Source organism: Thunnus albacares, chromosome 22 (genome assembly GCF_914725855.1).
Source record: "Thunnus albacares chromosome 22, fThuAlb1.1, whole genome shotgun sequence".
NCBI classification, from domain to species: Eukaryota; Metazoa; Chordata; class Actinopteri; order Scombriformes; family Scombridae; genus Thunnus; species Thunnus albacares.
The window spans coordinates 21,068,733-21,091,119 of NC_058127.1; the positions used below are offsets into that span (position 1 = coordinate 21,068,733).

Here is a 22,387-nt window from a genome sequence, read left to right on the forward strand (position 1 = left end):
ATGTTTCATGTTTTCCAGTTTACTTTAACCTACTATTACAGTGTGAAAAAGTAATAAGTCAATAAATATGTAGAAAATCAACATGGGTAAAAGTCCCACTTGATTTAATGAATATTTGTCTTTCATCCAATAACTGTGGTTAATTTTAAAACAGTCGAGTTTGTTATTACAGAAACACTATTGATGATAATGCTTTAGTTTTGAGCAGAAACTCAACATCAGCATGTCATCATGTTTTTGACCTGTGGAGAAGCCTGCCTCTTCTCCAAATGTCCCTCTGCCAGCTCCATTGAGCTGCTGAACTGAGCCTGGCTAAATGCTCCTTCTGGTCTACTTATATGATGCCTTCTCTGGCATTAAAAGAGCTTTCACCGTAGTTCATCTGGTTCTCACCTGTTGATAGTTTGAATGCCACCAAAAGTTGAACAAGAATGGGAGAAAAGTTGTAACATCTCAGTTTTTCTAGTAATCCACCTCTTTCCGGTGTCTGAAACTATCTCAACTTGATGATGCAGCTCTCCCTTCATGTTAGAAGTTTTCAACATTGAATCTTTCCACTCATACCCAGCGGTTTACAGTTACTCATTAACACATCAGTGGCAACAGAGAGGTCATGAATCAGCTCTGAGCCGGTCAGCAGCATGTGATTGGTGATCTGTGGTGAAAGGAGTTTAGTTTACTTTGTTCACAGACAGGTTGACTTATAGCATCAATCTGGGTCAGTGGGTATTCTGTACATACAGGCACACACACACACACACTGTATGTACATACTTAGAAAAAATTAGACAAAAATGTATTTAGGCACCAATTCAAATGATACCAGTGTTGGATGATACTTTCAATATATATTAGCCTACTTGTTGTTCATTTTTGCACTCATTTATTTTGGCATTGTGGGAGGAATAAGAAATGACCTCTTGAACCCTCCCTAAATACCACCTGAGAGTATTTTAAACAAGAAAAAAAAACATATCTCATATGAAGTTTATGTTGCTATTACATATCTTGTACAAATTTGAGACAAATTTCAGGTTTGGACAGGTTTGATTGAAAAGGTTAGAAAGTTAGAAAGAAATAGGCTTCAGTTGAGAGACAACCTGTTGCTCTGCTGGAAGCGGAGGGAACATTTCCCAGCAGCAACTCCATGCATCAGCAGGCATGATAACTACACACACCCACTTCACACCATCACCCACATCTTGCATGCCCATCCCCGAGCAGAAGACCCCCGGTACAGCACTCAGGAGCAGGCACGGATACAACAAGCTGCTTGTGCATCACTTAAAGACAATTAACAGAGCTTAACACAGCAATTTCAGGAGCTTTGCAGTTTGCAGGGGATACACAAGATCATCGTTTAAGTTCATTTAGAGACTTTAAAAGAAAACGATGGCAAACTCCGGTATTCAGCTGCTGGGATTTTTCCTGTCGTTAATCGGTATTGTCGGACTGATCATCGGGACTATTCTGCCTCAGTGGAAGATGTCCGCGTACATCGGGGACAACATCATCACAGCGGTGGCCATGTACCAGGGGCTGTGGATGTCATGCGCTTTCCAAAGTACCGGACAGCTCCAATGTAAAATCTACGACTCTATTCTGCAGCTCGACAGTAAGTGTGGTGATAGTTTAATTTATGTTGTGTAAAAACAAGAGGATGCTCACTGCAAATATATGTTGTTAAATCCACAGATAACACCTGCAGCTCACTCTAAATTAAACTCACTTGACAAGTATTACAGTGTTAGATTGTGTGCAGTTTCTCACTTGTTTAATTCGTTCAGCTTCTCCACCTGGACACCCACCTGGTCCATCAAAGCACCTCCTTCACCTGTCGTCATTGATTAGATTTGGTTCAACCTGCTAACCACACCTTAATTACCTCTCATCCACCCCCTGTAATCTATTACTACAGTGGGACATTGTCTTATTTATAAGGCTTTCTTTTATAAAGAAACTATTGCAAGGAACTTAAGAGATACATCTATAGCGAGCTTTCCTTAGAAACTTCACCTTCGCATTGTCACATTCTGGGAAATCCTCCCACTCTGCTCCCCATCTCCCAATATTTTCTGATGCTATCACATACAATAGATGACACAAGCTTAGTGTCAACAAGTTTAGAACTGCAACAATCAGTAAATTAATCAATTAAATGATTAATCGATTGACAGAAATGTATCAAACTATTTTGATAATCGATTCATAGTTTTAAATAGCCCAAATAACCCAAATTCTCTGATTCCAGCCTCTCACATCTGAATATTTTCTGGTTTTAGCTTTGGCTTTAGTCTTGTATGACAGTAAACTGAATATATTTGGGTTGTTGACTGACAAAGCTAGGTTGTATCTTGGGCTTTGGGAAGTGATGATCATCATTTTTCACCATTTTCTGACATTTTATGGATCAAACAACTAACCGATTAATCGAGAAAATAATTGACTGATTAATCGATAATGAAAATAATTAAGTTAGTTGCAGCCCTGGTGATGTTTCCAAAATAATCCATTTCCAACCTTCATGGATAGGGGTGGCCATTGTGGCTACACTGATGCAGCACAAGCATCTCAAACATCCACTGACACACACATACACACAAATGTTTTCCACACTTCTTTAGGACAAATTGCACCTCTGGGTTTAACCTGTTCTTAATAGCATCTGTTCTGTAGTCATAACAGCTGATATATTGCAGACTTTTGGTCTCATTTGATGGTTTTCAGGTAGTGTAACAGCAACTCTGGCAGCCATATTGGAGATCCTGAGAAGTACTGTGGGTCGACTTTTGAAGCCAAGCACAGCATTTTCTGGCAATATACAGCACCAGTCAAAAGTTAGGACACACTTTCTCATAAAAGAGAATGGGAAAGTGTGTCCAAACTTTTGACTGGTGCTGTATTTGCAACTTTTGATTGACAACTAACAATTATCAGATAGATATATCAGATAGATTGTGTTTCTGTGTTAACAGATGTGATTTGCATTGCCTTGCTAACAGTTGTGTTCACTGCAGTAACTAGGCCTGATGGTTAGTTTGCATATGCTATGCAATGTTGAAGCCATGTAACTACTATTTGATGAAAGCTCCAGTATATTGCCTGTTGCAGTGTGGTTGTCATTTATATTAAGAATGGGAAGGTGTGTCCAAACTTTTGACTGGTACAGTATTTGGTACCATATATATTTTTTCTTAAATCGATTGTATAACTAGTGGATTAGATAATGGAGTCGAACTACCTAGTATCTAAATGCTGAAAGAAATCTACCATTTTACTCGTATTTAACAATAGCAAACTGAACACAGGTCAAAGCAGCATCTTTCTCAGGTTCATTTTATTCTCTTCAGTAGATTTCCATGGAGACACCAGATGTGTTACATTTTTGAAACAACTGCAAAGCTCACTGGCAATAATCAGAACACTGTGATTTAACTCTGAGCAAGGATACTGTGCATCCTTCTCTGGATCTGCATTTTCTGTAATCCACCCTATTGTTCTTCACTATTTTATAGAGTCCACCTCCCTCCTCTCATCCTCTTCCCCTCCGCCTCTCTCTACCCATCCCTCCTTCCCTCCCTTGCTGCTGGAGGGTTTTGTTTGTTTGGGCAGGGCAGGGATGGCCTAGACTGGCACAGACTGGTTCTAGGTGGACAGAGAGGGGAGAGAGACAAAGGGGGGGCTCACCCTGTGATAGGTTTATAGGATGAGGAGGGGGGAGGGGGTGCTGACAGATGAGGGTCCTGACAGTAGTGTGTTTCAGCAGTGTGTGTTTCCACCTCTCAAACAGCAACAGAAAGAAGAGTGTGAGATGTGTCTTTTCTCTTCCTGTTTGTGTGTGCTAGCGTGGCTTCATGTGTATCCCCTGGTTTCTCTTCCAGGAAAAGCTCACATTAAAATGTCCTGACAGGCTAATGTGAGTGTAATTCACAACCTCTGGACACACATACATAAAACCTCTCTGATAGGTGGAAGTTGGTTTATTTGAGTATTTCTTTTTCATTTCCCACTTTGTGCTTCTAGATTTGCACTTTGAATACAGGATTTATGATTCGACTTTATGTCCTCTTTGTGTTTTGTGCAAGATGTTCTATTATTTAACCTTTTTACACTGTACTCCCACATTCCACAAAATGAAAGGCCACTTATTGAATGCCTCTCTTAACAGAACCAACACAGTCTTGCTGTACTGTTCTCATGCTTACATTTTTGTCGTCTCCAGGTTCGCTCCAGGCCACTCGTGCCTTGATGATAGTCGGCATCATTGTGTCTATCGCTGGGCTGGGTGTGGCCTGTATGGGAATGAAGTGCACCACCTGTGGAGGAAGTGACAAACTACGAAAATCCCGCATCGCCATGACAGGAGGCATCATCCTGCTAGTGGGAGGTGAGGATTAAAATGCTTGTTTTTAAAGTTTCCCTGTACATCATGCCACAATGGCCATCATATGTGAATGTGTATTTCCAAAACATTTCAGACCCTCCATATATAACCAAACATTTGGTAAAACATGTCAGAACTGTTCACACAATATGAAGCCATGCTCCTAAATGCATATCACTTTGAATGCACTTATGACACACTTATGAATAGTAATCATAATTAGACTATAATGCCATCCCTAGAGCTCCCAGCATGCCTAAAAAACATATCAACCTTGCATTAAGAAAATTGAAAAATGTGAAAAATTGATTAATGAGTAGCTGAAATGGTAAAATAATACAATATGTATACAAAAGTGTGTAAAAGTTTATTCTTTGCTGACCAAATGATAAAGCCACAGATGGGGCCGATGTTCATCTGATAAACAATACATATCTGGTTATATAATTTCAAAACACCTAAACTCACCTCAGATCTTAGATCCTATGTGCATGATACAGTACTGTAGGTAGGAGGCAGTTTGATCCTCAGTCCAAAAAGCTTTCTTCCCACTCCTCTGCTCCGGCCCTCCAGAGGTCATTAGACTGAAAGAGTCCGGTGCTGCTGGCACTGATTCTAACATAAGAGGTCTAACTGCCTCTAAGGAGAAACACTAAAAGCTAATTGTGCTGGAGTCAGTAGCTAGGGGATAAAAGCATGTCTGGCCTCTTAGCTTTTGATGATGTGCTGATGGGTGATTGATCTTTGTTGTTGACTTGTCTTCCTGTTAGGGCTGTGTGCCATTGTAGCATGCTCCTGGTTTGCTCACAATGTGATCCGGGCCTTCTATAATCCCTACACTCCTGTCAACACCAAGTAAGTAACCCCAAAGCACCTTGTTCTTGCTTGACCACCATATTTTATTTGTTTAATATAAAATTCATATCATGAACCACTGTCTCAGGTTTGAGTTTGGTGCTGCCATCTTCATCGCGTGGGGAGGCTCCCTTCTAGATGTCCTGGGCGGGGCCATGATGGCTGCTTCCTGTCCACGAAAGAAGCAGGTATCCAAATACCCATCTATGGCCAGTTCCCGCTCCGGCCCATCGAGCAGCACTAAGGAATACGTCTGAGAGCTCCCCCTGCAGTCTAGGAGTCCAACAGAAGCCGCTGAAGAAGTTCCCCCTTGTTTCAGCACCAGTAAAGAGTGAAACTGAAGGTGTACGGGCAGTTATGAGTCATAGACAGGAGAATTACTGAAATGGGACTTTTTCTTTACTTTTTTTCCAGGCAGGCCTTTGATAACCCTTTGATTATCATGCAGCACTCTCAGTCATTTCATGAATGATGTCTCTCACCCCATCCAAACATTCCACAATTGTTTACAATTGGTCTTCACAAATACATTATAATTGGATCGCCTGACTTAATGGACAAGCCCTCAGGGTGTAACCTCTTGAATCGTAGCCTAAATGGTGGATTATGGCCAACACTTGCACCTCCGTGTCAGAACCAGCATCTATTAGCGTTTGCCATGTAATTGAATGCAATCAATTCCAGTTTGGTGTCTAGGCTCCGGCTCAGGAGCTCACAACAGAAACACAGGGTGACAATACGGTGTTTTGTATCAACTGTTGGTGGTTCTAAAATAGACATTACAATGAGCAGGGTGTGACTTCACACACAGGACACACTGTGTAGGGTGACAGTGCCACACAGGCCTTTTACTACAACACTCACTACAGGCCCTGCAGCTCTTCATACCAGTCTGTTACAAACCCTGCTCATATATGAAATATTTTATAATGTAGTCACTGTGCCATTATCACTCTAATAGCTTCCATATCAGCCACTATGAGATACCTTTTAAACTGCCTCTATTTATTTTGTCAAACGCAGGATGAAGCTTTTGCTCCGTTGTAGATTTGCATAATTGGTAGTTCACTGTGGCCCGATTCTAGCTTTCAGAGATTATAATGTCATATTTTTATTACAATGTTTTATGCTCTGATCTGTGTCTGCTGTTTTTTTTTAAATGTCATAGCTGTATTTTGTATACACTTGGCACATCTAGCTGATTATGGTGTACTGAAAATGACTGGAAGACACTTTTTAACATGTCCAACAGTACTTAATAATAAAGCAACATTGTTAATCGTGTGGTGGTCATGGTAGCTGATTACAGTTTTTCTCTATTGTTAGAAACATAGATCCTAGTTTTGATAGTAGGTGACACTAACACCAAAACTGGCTATTTGTAAAACAGCAAATGCATGTAAAAAAAAAAACCCTCCTCACTTAAGACACCAAAAGAACCTTTTTTTTCCCAAACCCCCCCAAAAAAGTTTATACCTGCAAAACTAAGCAAAACTAAAAATAAAATATTTTGAAATCCCCCTCCACTCATAAATATGTTTTGCTTATTGTTACTTCACTTGGATGTTTGACCTTCACTCTGCAGATTGATGTAGTCACAGACTTCAGTTGTTTTCATATTCATCTACTTAAAGGGGAAAGTTTCTTTGTGTTCACCATGAATCTCAGTTTATGATTTTATGATTTTATCTTATCACAGCTAGTTTTGAAGCCAGTCATGCTATGACATACAGAAGTTGGATGTGGAAAGTTCACGTAGTGCACATACTGAGAATGGACTAGTCCATGTCTAACAGTTTAACATTTGAAATGGAAAATATTTGCATATTCATAAATTATGGATTTTTCAATTCAGGAGAAGGAGTAGATGTAATTTTAGGAATACAGTGTTTAAATTGGTTCACTTCTCCATATCTTGCCTGTAATTTGCATCAGGACACATCAGCACTACTGTTACATTCTCACAGGTCAGACACCTTACATAGATAAAATTGCTTTGTGTGATAAATCCAATCATGGCACGACTAAGAGAATCATCACAGGCCAAGTGTGACTTGACCTCACCTACATCAGAGATGCATTGCATATTGTCTTTTGCTTCCTTTTTTCCCTTTTTTTGGAAAACAGCAGGTAACCAATCAGATATGTATCTTTACATTTGATTTTGTAGTTCTGGAGTCAAATGTTCTGTAACTCTGCATATGTTCGTAGAGTGAATGAGTCAACAAAACAGATGTTTTTCTTCCATTGTGATCAGGATTTAGAATACTATAAGTAAATACTCATTAGTAGTCTGAATTTGTGTAACAACGCTCTGCAAACAGTGTTTTATATGATAGTTGTATGAAAAGAAAAAGAGAACTAGTGTATGTGAAAAAACAAATCACTGCAAGTTATGTGAATGCAGTTGACAGACTTGTATCAGAGAAACAGAGAAAACCTATAAATCAGTCATGTTAAAATACCATTGGTGAACATAAAATACAAATATTTCACAAAGATTCATCCTTTATTTCCCGAGATGCATTAAGAAAAGTTGACCATTTCCATGCAAACGGCCACCACAACCCAAACAACAATCTTTGAGTCAGAGAATGAGCTGTGAAACGCAGTGCTTTCATGACACAACAAAAAAATTAAAGTAGTAACAATTTCACAGCCAACAAGGTAACATGACATCAGCATGAGCCTTTGTAAGCAATAATATGTCATTAGGTGCATCTTTTAAAAAAACCCAGATGACCCAAAACACATCAGTGTAGGATTGTCTCAGCAGTGAGAGCTAATCGTAAGCTGTTGTTTGCTTTCCATGATCCCATACTGTAATTATAAGGTGGAGGCTGACTTTATCTTTAAACAGTCCACTTGAACCTGAACAATGCCATGACGTCATTTAGGTGTAGTTAAGCAAGCACTTTGTACTGCTATACAACTAAACACTAATACAAAGTAGGTGTTGTTCATCATGATAAGCCAATCAGAATTAAGTTGAATCAGTTCAATCTGATGTAGCGTTAAATATCATTTGGCAATTTTTTCAAAACATTTAGAACTGTACACATTCTTTTCATCACAGTTGTCTGGCCAACTGGGGAAACCCTGCCACTGAAAACACACAAATCCTCTATAAGTCAGTTGTTGTCTTGTTTATGATATTTTCCCGCTGAGTCAGCAACTCAAGCTAACAATGAGCTCAGAAAAATGTTGACTCTGCATGATCTAAAGAGCAAAACGGTGACATGGTCTGGAATACTTCTACATAGCCCTTGATAACGGGATACCAGTTACGTGTTTTGATGCTTTAACAGACTCCATGCATTGAATTCTGCAACATGTCACTGCACATAACAGGCATTCCCACAAAGTGCACCATTTGGAAACATAATACATCTCAGTTATAGATGACTGAAGCAATATCCATTCAGAAACAAGTAAAAAACATGTAGAAGCCATAACAACACAACAAAGTGTTTCTTCTTGTTTTTTTAAACAATAAATAATTAGCAGTAGTTTTTTCCCCCGTAAATAGCGAGCTTTCATCCACTGGATAATAGTACACCACTTGCATCAGTGTGAGAGTAGAGAATGATAGTCATTGCACAACCTAAGCATAACATTTCACCTGTGTGGTACACATTTACAGGCTTGTGTTCCCTCACACGACCGACTCGCAGACAATCAGTAACCCATACCAGAAAACAGGCTGGTGAGAGGCTGCTTTTCATCAAACCATTTGCTCAGTGCAACTTTAGAAATGTAGCCCTTGTTAAGAAGCTCTGAAAAATATAGACACTTTCTTCAAATCCTTCTCAAGTCCTGATAGTCTAGTACCTACCGAGGTATAGAGTAGAGGGCAATGCAGTACAATTCATTCACAGTCTGACCAAAAGGTAAGTTAAATAAACACTATTTACAAAGAGGGCCTAGGCTTCAGCTGGCGCTAAATTAGCCATTTTTGTGCCTTGTTGAGCCATCAGAAGCTTCAGTAGGACACTTGACAGGATCAAGGCCAAGATCACTGACAGGGAGTTTTGGCGTCCCGGGGGATTTTTTTTGGCACTTCTTGGTGAAGTTTAGGAGATGGGCGACAAGGATACAGGACACTGCCCGTTGTTGTTCATGATGTCATCCAAGTCTTCATCACCCAAGTCCACTGAGGAGGAAAAGTCAGAAGTCAGGAATGTGTGCCTCTAGGTGAAGAATGCATTAATACTAATACCAGATACTTGATACTGGGCAAAATGGAGGTTGTCTATTCTGTTCATTTAGAGAGATGAATTGGATCAGTTCTCTCAAAGCAGTAGTTCAACATTTTGAGAAATACATGTTTACACTTTCTTGCAGAGAGCTAGTTGAGAAGATTGATACTACTCTCATATCTGTCCATTATTTATGAAGCTACCGCCAGCAGGTTAGCTTAGCTTAGCATGATGACTGAAAACAAGGCAAACAGCAAGGAGTGTAAAACATAAAAGATATGGTTTTACAGGGTAACCAGGAAATCACTGCAGTGCACCCAACAAGAAATAATCAGGCTCATAAACCCGACAAATGATATTAAACATCTTAATTTGTGATCTTCAGAGATGCTGTTAGGTAGATCTTTTTTTAATCTTTGGACAGAGCCAGGCTGTTCCCATCTGCTGTCATTCTTTACGCTAAGCTAAGATAACCGATTGATGGCTACAGCTACATATTTCACATACGAAATGACATAAGAGCGGTGTCAATCTTCTCAACTACCTCTGGGAAGGAACATGTATTTACCAAATTGTCAAACTACTGCTTTAAATATTTCAAATACAATCCCTGCTTCAGCAGCTATAGTATTTGCAGATTAAATTACATTATACTCAATCTAATTGAGCACAGCCTTGCTGACATTTACTGTAGGACTGCAACTATCAGCTATGTTTTGAAAAATCAATGACATATTCACCAAATATTCAAATATCCTTTAAATAATTCCAACTAAACTTTGTCTTCTTGCTCTGAAGACAGGCGAGCCATGGAGTTAAATTAAAAATGTTTTTTTTCCTATGTGGTGTGGGTATTTGTGGTTTTGTTCTGATCATTAGGTTAGTGTAAAATGAATATGCTTTATGCATTATGAAGAACTTCTCAAACTGGTGAATCTTTTCTAACTTTCTCTAAATGAGTAGAAAAAAAAGGAACTGCAGACACCCCCTGAAATTCCCCCTTTTGTTTCAAAACTCCCATCCAGGAACTCTGGACTACCCAGACTGGGAACCACCTGATGTTAAAGGTAGATTACCGTAGTCATAACACTATAGTTTCTATCAGAAATGTCATAATGACAAAAATGTAACTTTAAGTATTGATACACTTAATTTACATACGGTAGGAGGGCAGTTCATATTGCCTAAAACTAGAAAAACAAACTGTCTTAATACTAGAGATATATATGAATGGACTCACTCCCTCGATAGATTACTCAAGAAAATAGTATGTCTAGTTTTTAAATTTTATCGAAGAGGGATCTTCTGAAAAGAGACTTCAAATAGAGTTAAACAATTTGGATGGTGCTTATTTCTTTCTTATACTGAGCTTGTGTGTGTCTGTCCTCTCATGTTGTGTTATGGTTTATTGTTTGCTTATGAAAGTCATTTTAATTTCAGATCATGTCTATGTGGGTGTAGCAGTTGCTTGTGTCATCATTATTGACATTATATATACACACAATGTGCTTGTTTTGTCACTGCACATATAATATGCAAATACATATTTTAATATGGACCTCAGGTGGAATAGTGTTACGCAGCAACCAATGGAGATCCAAACAAACAAATAAACAAACATCTCTGAAAGGTGCCGTCACTCACCTTTCTTGGACCGACCAATCTGACCCAGCTTGGGTGCTCTCTGCCCGAGTCTCTGAGGGTTGGGCCCGCTGCCGTGGCCGTTGACCTGGGGGTGTCCCGGGTTGTACTGTCCGGCCGGACCGGGCTGCCGGGGCGGCCCACTGGGCGGGATGAGCTCGGGGATACCTGAAGCTCCGTACATCTCGAGAAGGCGCCTTCTCCTGATTGGCCGCTAGATGTCCGCACAGCCCAAGCTTAGTGTCGTGTCGGAAAGCCTCTCACTTCCGTAATGGCATTCAACAATGAATGTATGGACAGCGGACGACGAAATGTTGGAAATAACAGCGAGAAAGTCCTCGTAGCCTGTGAATGAAAGTAAACACGTTTGTCAAAAATAGCTCTCCTGCGTCAGAGAGCGGCTGGTTTTTGGCAAGTGCGCACAAACACTTCTCCGCTGTTTATACTAAAATAAGCGATGTACTCCTGTGTTTTCCTCTGTATTCCACTGTATAACTAACAGGTGTAGCAAATGCCTTCCTGGCCATTACAGTAGCTGAACAGTACAATAACCTGTCTCCTGTTTGATGTGTTCACTATAATTAACTGCTTTTCCGTCCGACTCTGAAATCAACATTAACAGATCGCTTTCTCTACAATCCTCTCAAAATACTCGTAAACATGATAAATATTACCTCACCTCTTCTTAACCGAGGCCGCAGTTATGAGCTGAATCCGGTAAAAGCGGCTTCTGAGAACCGTGTTGTTGTTTATCAGAGCTCTCTCTCTCTCTCTCTTTCTCTCTCTCTCGGCACAACAGCGAGGAAGCGTCGATTTAAAGGGGCCTCTCGTCGTTTTCTCGGCCTTGGGGATTTCCTCGTATTTTGTCTTGACTCATATCGGCATACGGACGTCACCGTGCGGTTGATATACGCGACTGTGCTGACACTTTGGATTATACGGTGGAGGTGTGCCAAAGTTTCGAGGGCGCAGTGCGTAATTACGCACCTTCAATAATGACAGAGTGACTCAGGCGCCAGCCAATGGCAGACACAGTTCAATAATCCCCCATACATAACACATGTAATGCTTTATGTCATAGGCACCAACTCAGGTCTCCTCACTGAACTGCTGCCCTGGAGTCATAAAGAAAAAGATAAATCAGATAAAACACAAAGAAAAAGATTTTTTAAAAAAACCATAGAAATCAGGACACTGATCTTCTATGTTGCAAAGTTTGTGACCACTAATTTCTTCACTTTATGAATCAGTGCCAGTGTTGTGTTGAAGTGTTTCCCCATTCATTTGTATTTTTCCTTACCTTATTCTGAAACCTTACCCAACCAGTTATTTCTCCATCTAACCATTGCCTGCGTATAGAGACTCAGATGCAGAGAGCAACCTTAAGGAAAACATACAGAGAAAAAATATTTTAAGGGAAACCTGACTGAACACTAATGTTACTTCCGAAGAGCACTGCTTTCAAATAGATTCCTGGTGTTTTTGGCCAGAGCTCTGCCTGTAATTCTGATGCAAATGGTCAGTTTTATCAAAATGTGTCCACTTTGGACAAAAGGAACAAGTTAACCTCTTAATCCCAACAAACCTGCCAGCGGACCAGTCATACAATCTCATGTTGTGCAGACAAACATGGTTCAAACCCCATAAAGCTTTACTTAAAGTGTGAGTGGAGATCCTGAAGTTTCCTGAAATACCAAATATGTCATATAAAGAGTTAAAATAAGCTGATACAGAATATACACAATATGATAATGTCAGACAGTGTGGAATAAGATGAACTTTCCTACCTTAAAACTATGGCTACAAAAACATAAATACTGTAATGTATTATTCTAATGATTAAATCAATATTTGTGTTAATGTTTACAACATGTAGGCTTGTTATTTTTTATATTTATCAATCATTAATTAAAAAAATGTAAAAGACCAAAACTGATGATTGTTGGGTAGCTGACCTTATTTGAAAAACTATAAGTTATGATCAGGTGATATAAGAGCTACAACAATGAGTCGATTAATCGATGGACAGAAAATGAATCAGCAACTATTTTGATAATCAAATAATCATTTTAGTAATTTTTTAAAGGAAAAATGTCAAACATTTGCTGGTGTCAGCTTCTCATATGTGAGGATTTGACACTTTTCTGTCTTTTCATCTGTCAAATATCTTTGGGTTTTGGGCTGCTGACCAGACAAAACAAGACATTTGAAGATGTCTCACTGAGTTCTACGAAATGATAACAGTTTTCACTTCTTTCACTTCTGACAATTTAGATACACACAATATAACCATTAGTTGCTGACCTCGGTTATACATGCTGTATATATATTTACAATATATGTTCTGGTGCATAAAAACTAGTTAGCAAGTGAGCAGGAAAGTGTGAATGGATAAAGTAATGGACAATAAATAGTTGAAATGCTTTTCTGCTTCTGCTACTCTGACTGGTAGTAGTATGAATGCAAACTCGATGAAACGAAACAAAGAAATGAACAAAGAGATCAAGCCTGAACATCTGCAATTCCAGCACTATCTCTAGGTTCATCACATTTTAGGGATGAATCCATGCACAGTTGAAAGATTATCCCCCCCAAAAAATCCCCCCTGTAGACATGCCAAGACTGATCTACCTGTAGATCAAAACTCTGAAGACCCACGTGGATCTGGACTATCTGGGCCAGTATATAATTGTCGGGAATGATCTTCTCTTGAGCAATAACTCAAACACATTGTCGTGAACAGAGCGAACACACTAACTGCTGCCATCATGTCCAGAATCATAGGTGTGACTCTGCTGTTCATTGTTCTGGTGGACAACTTCTACTACAACGCAGGTAAATACAAAGAAAATTGGTTTTCATGGGCATACATGTGTCTTAACAGTCAACAATTGACTGTGCTTGCACCATTCTGTCAATATGTAAATTTATATTTAACAGTGAATGTTAGAAGGGGTGGATGGGTAACATATTATTGTTCCACACAAATGATTTCTTGCTATTTGTCTCTTTCCACTGTTTACAGTTTTATCTGCTGGATTTCATGTGACCAAAGTTCACATCCGTGAGTGCAGGTGTAGAGGTGAGTGTTCACTGCTCTTTAATACTTTTTGGTTAAAAATTGGCAACAATGACAACGAGCCTAAACTGGTTCCTGCATTATGTGGTCATCAGCAATACATACAAAAATGATTCAAATCAATCAAACAATTATCAGGATGTCTGTCTGTGTGAAGAGCTTAGTGCAAGTCATTTAAATTCATCAAAGGGGTAAGAAAGTTCAACTTTTTGTAGAGAAAGAGCTGTTGTGATGCTGTATTGGGATCTGTTACTTGGAATAGATTAGCTGTAGACTTTCCTGCCATTGTAAACAATACTATGCTGTCAAGTAAAGAAGAAAAACGGGCATTAAGAGCACTTATGATCAGAGTTTCTGTGAGGTGAATTTAAGTGACCACCTGTGTTTTTATTTCAGTTCTTCCCAACGGAAAACTCAAGTGTCGCTCCCTACACTTTCCCAAAACCCAAGCAGCCAAACTGGATCTGATCAAATGCTTCTGCAACAAAACAAACCAACACAGTGAGTGAACTGAAATTGTGTGTGGGTGTCAGATACAAAGATTATCTCTTTTCTCTGTTAATATTCAGTTGAGGAGTGTAATGTGTTGCTGTTGCTTCTTTTTGTATGTTTCCAGAGTTTCCAGAGTTTCAGGAACCCTGCAAGTCATGGCTTCCCGGTTTTCCAATCTCCCTTGTATGAATTAGCGGAATTGTGCAGAGAGACCTGGAGTGAAGGAGCTTGTACATATTTCATGATGAGCTAAGATGGAATCACCACATCATACCACATGATGTTAAACATACTGTTATATCCTGGTATATCAAGTCACATGACAAATAGCACATCATTGTAAATCACATAACAAAACCAGGTTAATGACATGACATGAAATCACATTACACTGTGTATCTCACCATCCTTGTAATATTGTCACACATTGTAAATAAAGACATATTTTCTATTAGTTTTGCTTCTGTCTTTGTGTAGGTTTCCATTTTTCTGTGGATCAATCACAATCCTCCATCAAGCCTGAAGGAATGGTGTGAAATTTTGGGAAATATGTTTATTTGCTTTTTTGCCGAGAGTTGAATGAGAAGAGTAATACCACTCTAACTGAGCAAGGTATTGATCTTCTCAGTTTACTCCTTTGCTCCTTCAAAGCTTTCTTTCCTGGAATGGTTGTAAAATCTATACTGTGAAAACCTTACGGTCAGTTATTTTTGATCTTTTTATTATATCTTCAATCGAGACATTAACAGCTAAATGTGGCAAATTCCTTCCTTCCAGTTTCCTTCATTTTCAGCCTTTTTGTCACCTCTGACATACAGTATACTGTAGAAATTAAATTGTCATTGTCAGCTGTGACTGTAAATAATCAAGTTTTACATGTTTACGTGGATGTGACACTTTTAACTAACCATGAATTTCCCCTCTGTTAATCTTCTGTGTGATCATATGTGTCAGCTACAGCCCTTATGGAAGAGTTGACTGGTTTTGCTTGATAAGGGTAGGATTCACTGTGGGCCCTTCCTGATCTGTCTTAAACTCACTTCTGACTGAACAATGAGAAATCAGATATCCTAGAAGAAACTGTTTTAATGTTGCACTGCCTCATTGAGAATGATCTCTCTGAAATCCTATTACTGTCAATGGTTTGATAAAAGTTTCATAAAAGTGATCTGTGATGACATTTTGTGATTTCTTACGTCTCTTACTCAACTGTTAGAAATCAGTGTCCGGTGGAGTAACACTCAAACCAAAACATCTTCTTTTACATAGGGGCAATAAGTGAAAGTTACTGAATGAAGTGGAATTGACCATCCCACTGTAAGGAAATACTTAGACTGAAATTCCTGGTGTCTGGGCATCTTTTTAAACATCAACTAATCTCTCAATGAGTACTCCAAATACATCGTTGTCAGCAGAGTTAACTGTCACGGGAACTGGGTGTCTGCCTTGTTTACTTGTCTTATCTGACAGTTTCATATTTACACCAAAACACTGCAGTCATGCAAAGAGCACACGGAAATGTGAAAGACAAAGCAGGAAGGCATAAAGAGAGTAAAAGTCAAACACAGTAGAAGAAAAGTGTGCCCAATACATGGATTTCCAAGGATTTTGGTAACTGAAAAACTCTAAACACAGGTAAGTCATCTGTTCTTTAAAACAAGGCTGGTTATATTTTCAACTGGACTTCATGCTGCCTAAAAAGGTAAATCATTTGTTAAAGCACAGCAGGCTGGCTCAGCCATGCATGTACCAGAGAAAGGGGAAGTTTGAATGGAATCTACCACCTTCTGATAGTGGTTTCCGGTGGATGTTGGCTTTGGTTTATCTCAGGATTACACATTTTTGTAACTGTAATCAGCACCTTAGTCATAGTTTCCCTTAGATGCAAGTTTGTAATTCAGATGTTGATGTTATGCCTTACTAAACAGGCTTATGTACTAATTTGCTTTGCCAAATACATTTTGGAGGAGGGTAAATGTTTAATCTCAGATAAGGGTTTGTGTGTTGCGCTGCATGTGTTGTCAGATTTACGCCACCATAATAGGTTATGGTAAGACGTTGTTTGGTTAAATATTTAAAAAGTCGATGTGTCCTGTCATGTAGTCATGGTGGTTTTGACATCTTAAACCATTAAGCCAAGATCACAATCTTTCCATAACCTTAACCAACTGCTTTGAATTGCTTTACCATACTGGTCACCATATAAACAACAATGTAGTTGTAAAGGGAAAACAAATTAAATACACTGAGTGAAAGCTTTGCAAATATGTTCACTTTTAAAGTATATGTTGGTAAAAAACATAACATAGCCATTATGTTTTCAATAAAACATGCTTGTACAAGACAGGGTTGCTAAAAAGACAAGCCTCCATCATTTAAAGCTGCAGTAGCTTAGTTTTTTTTTTTTAGTTTGTTTTGTTTTTGGTGTCACTTGGGGGCAACATTAGCATTCATTTTATGTCTTTTTATATCCACTTGGTCAATAAGTCCAATATCTAATATTCAGCAACAGAGCTGTTGATAATTCTCTGTGGCTCAGTCACTATGAGTCACCACTTTCACATTACATGTAGTCATTTGATCCATTGTTTATAACAAAATATTTATTATTGTAGCTTTAACTTTTCAGAAATGAAAGAAGGCTTTCTGCAGAATTTTATCCTAAATACAGTGTACGAATGATTAGTGAACTTTGAGTGATAAGTTTGGTCAACTCATCATTTGAATTGACAAGATCTGAACTCACAATAATAACTTATGAAATGGCTCTGAATGTGATAACTAGACATTTAAATGGATCTGATTTAAAACTGATGAATGTATCTAAACACAACAAGTTGAATGATTAAAGATGAGTTGATTTAATGAAAATGATTATGAGACTTTACTGTGTATATACTGTATGTATGTACAAAATGGAAAAAACAATATGTTCTGCTCAAAACACATGAGGAACATCAGATCTAGAAAAAACAATGAATGTTCTTGGAGTTATAGTCTGGCTGTGACCCATATCTTCTGACTACAACAGTCCCCACCTCTTTTTTACAGTCGTGGATGAGCAGCTCAGCCATGTCCCGACAGGTGGTCCAGGTCCAGCCGCAAAGCAGGGTTCAAGATGCAGGGCAATGGAGCACTGGCCTGTGTGAATGCTATAAAGACATAGGAGACTGTAAGTGTCCAAATATGAACCATTCAGTGTGGATTTAAAGTACATTTGACCATCTGTGCTCAATTACAGCTTAAGTGCATTTCCTGAAATGTTGGACTGTTGTAAAACAAACAAACAAAGAAAAACATCAATTGTCATCTTTTTGTGTATTGTGACTTGACCCTGTATGTGTGTGCAGGCTGCTTTGCCCTGTGCTGCCTCCCAGTGTTTACCTGTAAGGTGACCAATGCGGTGGGTGCATGTCCCTGCCTGCCTCTGCTGGACTGTATCGGCTGTGTACCTCCAGCTTCATTAGCCATGAGGGCTTCTGTCAGGGAACGATACGGCATACAGGTAATACAGCATACAAGAGTATGAAAGAAAAAATCTAAAATATATCACTAGTTGCTTCATTTACTCCTCAACTGTCTGTTACCTTTCATCTTTAATTTAAAACTTATTTCTTGAGTCAAAAATAGTTCCAATGGAAGAAAAGTGTACTACTAACAACATACAGGGTAAGTGGGAAAGACATGGGTGACAAATTAAAGGAAAAACTGGGCACTGAGTGATATGTTCCTTCACTGTAATAAACATTGCACCCGTAGTTCAACTTGACTTCTGGTCCTGGTATCGTAAGTACTCACTTGTGCAGAGAAAGTGTATTCATTCACTGAAAAATAGTTCCCAACAAATTCACTAATTACTCCTGTTTAAGTAACATTTGCAAAAACCTACAGTGCCCAACTGTTTTAGGAAATCCCTGAGTCTTTATTAAAAACTCAAACTACATATTTGTGACCCATTTTTAAAGGTTTACTTCTTCAGTAAGAACAAACAGGCTTGGGGCTGAACGCTACCAACAGGGTAGCAAAGGGCAAAAATATTATGAGACTAATTAATTGTTGGTTTTGGTCTTTTAATTGGATTTGCTGACAATACAAAACATAGAATAACGCCAGCCTCATCCTTTCATATAAAACATTTGATAGACTCACAGCACTTTGCCTAAATTAAGAGGACAATATGTCTTTGCAAAGACTCATGTGCTTTGGAAAAAATAACAATTTGTCTTCCACTGACTTCCATTATTTTATCATTAATTGAATCCCATGGGAAACATTAGCAATGCCAAACACTGAAAGACCTGACTGTGCTCAAACAAAGCTAATGGACTGATAACATTTCAACAGGTTGCGCGACACTGCAATTGCCATAACTGGTTCAACAGCTTTGACCGCTATACTTAACATTTGACAGCTAACTTGACAGCTTTGCTCATGCAGCTTTTAAGATGTTTTCCTCGTTCGCGTGGGAATGTGAGAGTTAACTTTCACTCTCACAAGTAACGATTAAATTCTTTCATTCAAGTGGAGTGGCCCCTGTTGTTGTGATGTTGTGATAAATACTGCCTTGAACAATGCAGCTGATTGCTTTCGCTCATACCACACTGTATCCCCGGCTCAATTACGCAGAGCTGCTGGTGCTTTGAATAATTATGATTACTGCTGAGGAGATGGAGACGGTTCAGTGATGAAACACAATAAAAGCACACATGGGAAATAGCGGCAAAATTAAGTACGTGTGCCTAATGACACAGTTATTACTTTATTATGCAATGCAAACAATGGTTTAGTCTATATAGTGACATCAGAAGAATCTTATGCTGAGAATGCAGGACACATTTATTAAATCTGCACTAGAGTTATAAATAATTTAATTAATAAACAACATACTGTTAGTGCTTTTAAGATACAGCAAGCTGCTCAGGATACCCACCCACTGCTTCACTGCTGTGCTGTTTGTCCACATTGAACACTCATACACCTGCCTGCATGACCCCCACATCCTGATAGACATCAGGTCTCCATCACTGATCAGCGCCCATAGCTCGAAACAGTTGTTCCACATGCAAACAGGCACATGCCAGGCCAAGTTGTGAGTTTGATTTTGGATAAGCCGAGCCTTTGTCGTTTCTGGGACAGTGAAGAGAATCAGAGATAAGGCTGGAGGTGGGAGTGGTTGGAGGCCAGGCAGGCAGGAGCTGGAGAGCTGCCATCCCAGAAGGAGGTGGTTGGTAATGTTGGCTTCTCTGGAGGTGGAGTGGGCTGTGGATCGCTGTCAATACTGCAGAGCACGAGCTAGGAAGGTGCCAGAAGTTCTTATGAAAACAAGTCTCAGCATGTAGGTTGTTTGTAAAGCAAGAGAAGTACTTACAGGGGGAGGGAGATAATGCTGTAACAGCATGTATCATTAGGATATAACTATAGATTACACCAACCTCATTTGGATATCTACCAATATTTGTGTGTAAACTGTGTTTATGTGTATACCACCACATTTTCTTTTCTTTATCACAATAAACTTGCTGTTTTTGGTCTTGCATGCTCATAATTATGCACATTTTTCATTCTTATTTGTCTGTTATTGTATCGATAGCTTTGCATCTTCTAAATTTGCACAGTGTAACTGTGTACTTGTCCATGTAGCAGCTGTCAGGGCGTCTTAATACACTAAATAAACCAACAAATTATTCAAACATATCAATGCAAACAAGTAGTTCAGATGCTATATTCTCATTTGATTATGTATATTATGATATAGTTGTATCTGCATACAAACTCTACATCAGAAAGTTGCGTGTTGTATTCACATCCTCAGACCTGTAATGATGTTTGGGGGCGGTGTGATAATTTTAGTTGTTAATGTCACCCTCCCACAGTAAATAAGGGAGGCAGAAGGCACAGGAGAGAGACAGCGTGTTGAGTGTGCTGCTCACCAAAGAGAGTGTAAATGTTAGTTGGTATTAATATATGTATTTTTCATAAATATCCTGTTGGTAAAGTAAACTCAATGCATAATGGTCAAGTTAGAATTAAAGTTTTGATTTTTCTTTTGAGATGTTGATGTCTAAGTATAATGTTTTGACTTGACAGTGATGAAGCTAACAGTACTGCAGTAATCAAAGCTTATTGGGCTCTAAGTTGCAGCGCTGACTCAGTATCCTGAAGGAGAAATCACATGCACAGGCTGCACATGGAACAATAAGGATTGGCCTTCTTGTGTTTCTCAGACTTTATTGATTTTTCATATCTCACCCACCAACATTTCCATCTTGACATTACTGACAAGGCCTTTATCCTGGTTGCTGTTGCTAAGAGTAAAGACTACAAGCAGCCTTTCATTACTATACATTACTCTTTTTTGTTCATTATTATTGGTGTATTTACTAAATTTGGTCCTCTGTAACACTTGTTTGTTTGTCTTACATTTATCAAAAAGGAATGTGGTAAAACTATAGATTTTACCACCAGACAAGAGTCTAACTAACTATAAGTAATACTGTTATTTACAAAAGATGTGAGTATACACTCATAACAGAGGACCACAGGTACATGAAGTGCTGAACTGCTGCATTGTATATCATCAAACATGTCTTTTTTGCACCTAAATGTAAATGTTCACCTTTTGTTCGCACCTCCCACCTGTGTTCAGTCCTCTCTGTGTCTTACAGGGGAGTGTTTGGAGCGACTGCCTGTACGGATGCTGCTGCTACCCGCTATCTTGGCTCCAGATCTCCAGAGAGCTGAAGAGAAGAGCAGCATCCCACGCCTCCTCCTCCTCCTCAGCCAGATACACTGCCCTAACCTCCCTGCAGGGGGCGCACTTGATCTAGACATGTCCAACATTTCTTTCATCTGGCCTCCGCTGCTGCCTGTCCCTGCAGGGTACAGGAGTTGATTTAATCACATTTCCTCCGGTCTGCCGCCACTCCTTGTTACCTCAGAGATTTCAGCGGGGACACAATGTGTCTCACAGAAAGAAAAGTTAAGTCTGTGCTGAAAAGCAGCACAAAAGTGAATCAAATGTTAAAGCAGGGGGAACTTTGCATGCAATTTTAAGTCACTGATTGGTATATTTCCTTTGGGAGAATGGAAAAGTACCACTGATGATGCCTTTAGTAAGAATACTTTAAAAAACAATACACAAAGACGATAAAACCTGCATTTCAAAATATGAGTTTGACATTGTCAACAAGGTAAAGCAAGAGAACTGCACATGCCACTTTTCAAAATGATAGTGTAAACTTTTCCTGAATGTATGGAAACCAAATGTCACATTACTCCCAAAGTCTGTCTTAGTAAGTTTAGTTTTCTTATTTTATGAAGAATTATCAATTAATGAGGACAAATAGAGCATTCACTTCCACATTCAGTGGCCAAATCAAAGGTTGCTCACCGAATCTCATAGCAATAGCTTAGTAACTGATTTTACTGTAGTTTTACTGTTTTAACACTTTGCATGATTTGCAGGGAAATAATAAATAATACACCACAAACTATTTTGGCTGATTTCATGGATCTTCATATAGTCTACAGCCATACTAGCAGCTCTGTGAGACTGTATTTAAGCACAGCAGCTAAATGCTATCAATCTGAGGCTGATGGGAATGCCAGTAGTTTAAACCTACAGTGCTGAACTTTTACATATAAATGAAACATTAATTACATTGAAAAACCCTTGCCAAATGAGTTCACACAATGCTGATTAAGTCTATCACTGCCAAATCAATCTCTCTGTATTTC

General features: G+C 39.0%; 3 protein-coding genes across 4 annotated transcripts; 2 read left to right on the forward strand and 1 right to left on the reverse strand.

The window, feature by feature from the left end:
• Positions 1–1,117: 1,117 nt before the first annotated feature.
• On the forward strand, positions 1,118–6,677 carry cldn7a (claudin 7a). Its single transcript, XM_044341432.1, has 4 exons — positions 1,118–1,615; positions 4,223–4,387; positions 5,155–5,239; positions 5,328–6,677. The coding sequence occupies exons 1-4, from the start codon at positions 1,393–1,395 to the stop codon at positions 5,494–5,496; spliced, it is 642 nt and encodes a 213-aa protein (XP_044197367.1). The 5' UTR covers positions 1,118–1,392; the 3' UTR covers positions 5,497–6,677.
• Positions 6,678–7,729: 1,052 nt separating this feature from the next.
• Positions 7,730–12,031, reverse strand: si:dkey-112a7.4. Of its 2 annotated transcripts, none has more exons than XM_044341709.1 (3): positions 11,759–12,031; positions 11,083–11,424; positions 7,730–9,392 (listed from the first exon to the last, which is right to left on the reverse strand). In XM_044341709.1, the coding sequence occupies exons 2-3, from the start codon at positions 11,261–11,263 to the stop codon at positions 9,313–9,315; spliced, it is 261 nt and encodes an 86-aa protein (XP_044197644.1). In that variant the 5' UTR covers positions 11,264–11,424; positions 11,759–12,031; the 3' UTR covers positions 7,730–9,312. The 2 variants fall into 2 exon arrangements, with proteins under 2 accessions (XP_044197644.1, XP_044197645.1); XM_044341710.1 differs by having other exon boundaries at positions 11,754–12,031.
• Positions 12,032–16,086: 4,055 nt separating this feature from the next.
• On the forward strand, positions 16,087–22,349 carry LOC122973841 (placenta-specific gene 8 protein-like). The gene is made up of 4 exons (XM_044341612.1): positions 16,087–16,285; positions 17,702–17,822; positions 18,001–18,155; positions 21,316–22,349. The coding sequence occupies exons 2-4, from the start codon at positions 17,708–17,710 to the stop codon at positions 21,475–21,477; spliced, it is 432 nt and encodes a 143-aa protein (XP_044197547.1). The 5' UTR covers positions 16,087–16,285; positions 17,702–17,707; the 3' UTR covers positions 21,478–22,349.
• Positions 22,350–22,387: the final 38 nt, after the last annotated feature.

What these genes read in the sequence shown, in the direction of transcription:
- cldn7a (XM_044341432.1), top strand. Translation starts at nt 1,393, where the DNA reads ATGGCAAACTCCGGTATTCAGCTGCTGGGATTTTTCCTGTCGTTAATC. An exon ending in CTCTATTCTGCAGCTCGACA is followed by an intron (nt 1,616 to 4,222) that starts GTAAGTGTGGTG and finishes TGTCGTCTCCAG; the next exon opens with GTTCGCTCCAGGCCACTCGT. An exon ending in TACACTCCTGTCAACACCAA is followed by an intron (nt 5,240 to 5,327) that starts GTAAGTAACCCC and finishes CCACTGTCTCAG; the next exon opens with GTTTGAGTTTGGTGCTGCCA.
- LOC122973841 (XM_044341612.1), top strand. Translation starts at nt 17,708, where the DNA reads ATGAGCAGCTCAGCCATGTCCCGACAGGTGGTCCAGGTCCAGCCGCAA. An exon ending in CTATAAAGACATAGGAGACT is followed by an intron (nt 17,823 to 18,000) that starts GTAAGTGTCCAA and finishes ATGTGTGTGCAG; the next exon opens with GCTGCTTTGCCCTGTGCTGC. An exon ending in GGGAACGATACGGCATACAG is followed by an intron (nt 18,156 to 21,315) that starts GTAATACAGCAT and finishes TGTGTCTTACAG; the next exon opens with GGGAGTGTTTGGAGCGACTG.
- si:dkey-112a7.4 (XM_044341709.1), bottom strand. Translation starts at nt 11,263, where the DNA reads ATGTACGGAGCTTCAGGTATCCCCGAGCTCATCCCGCCCAGTGGGCCG. An exon ending in GATTGGTCGGTCCAAGAAAG is followed by an intron (nt 9,393 to 11,082) that starts GTGAGTGACGGC and finishes TTTCCTCCTCAG; the next exon opens with TGGACTTGGGTGATGAAGAC.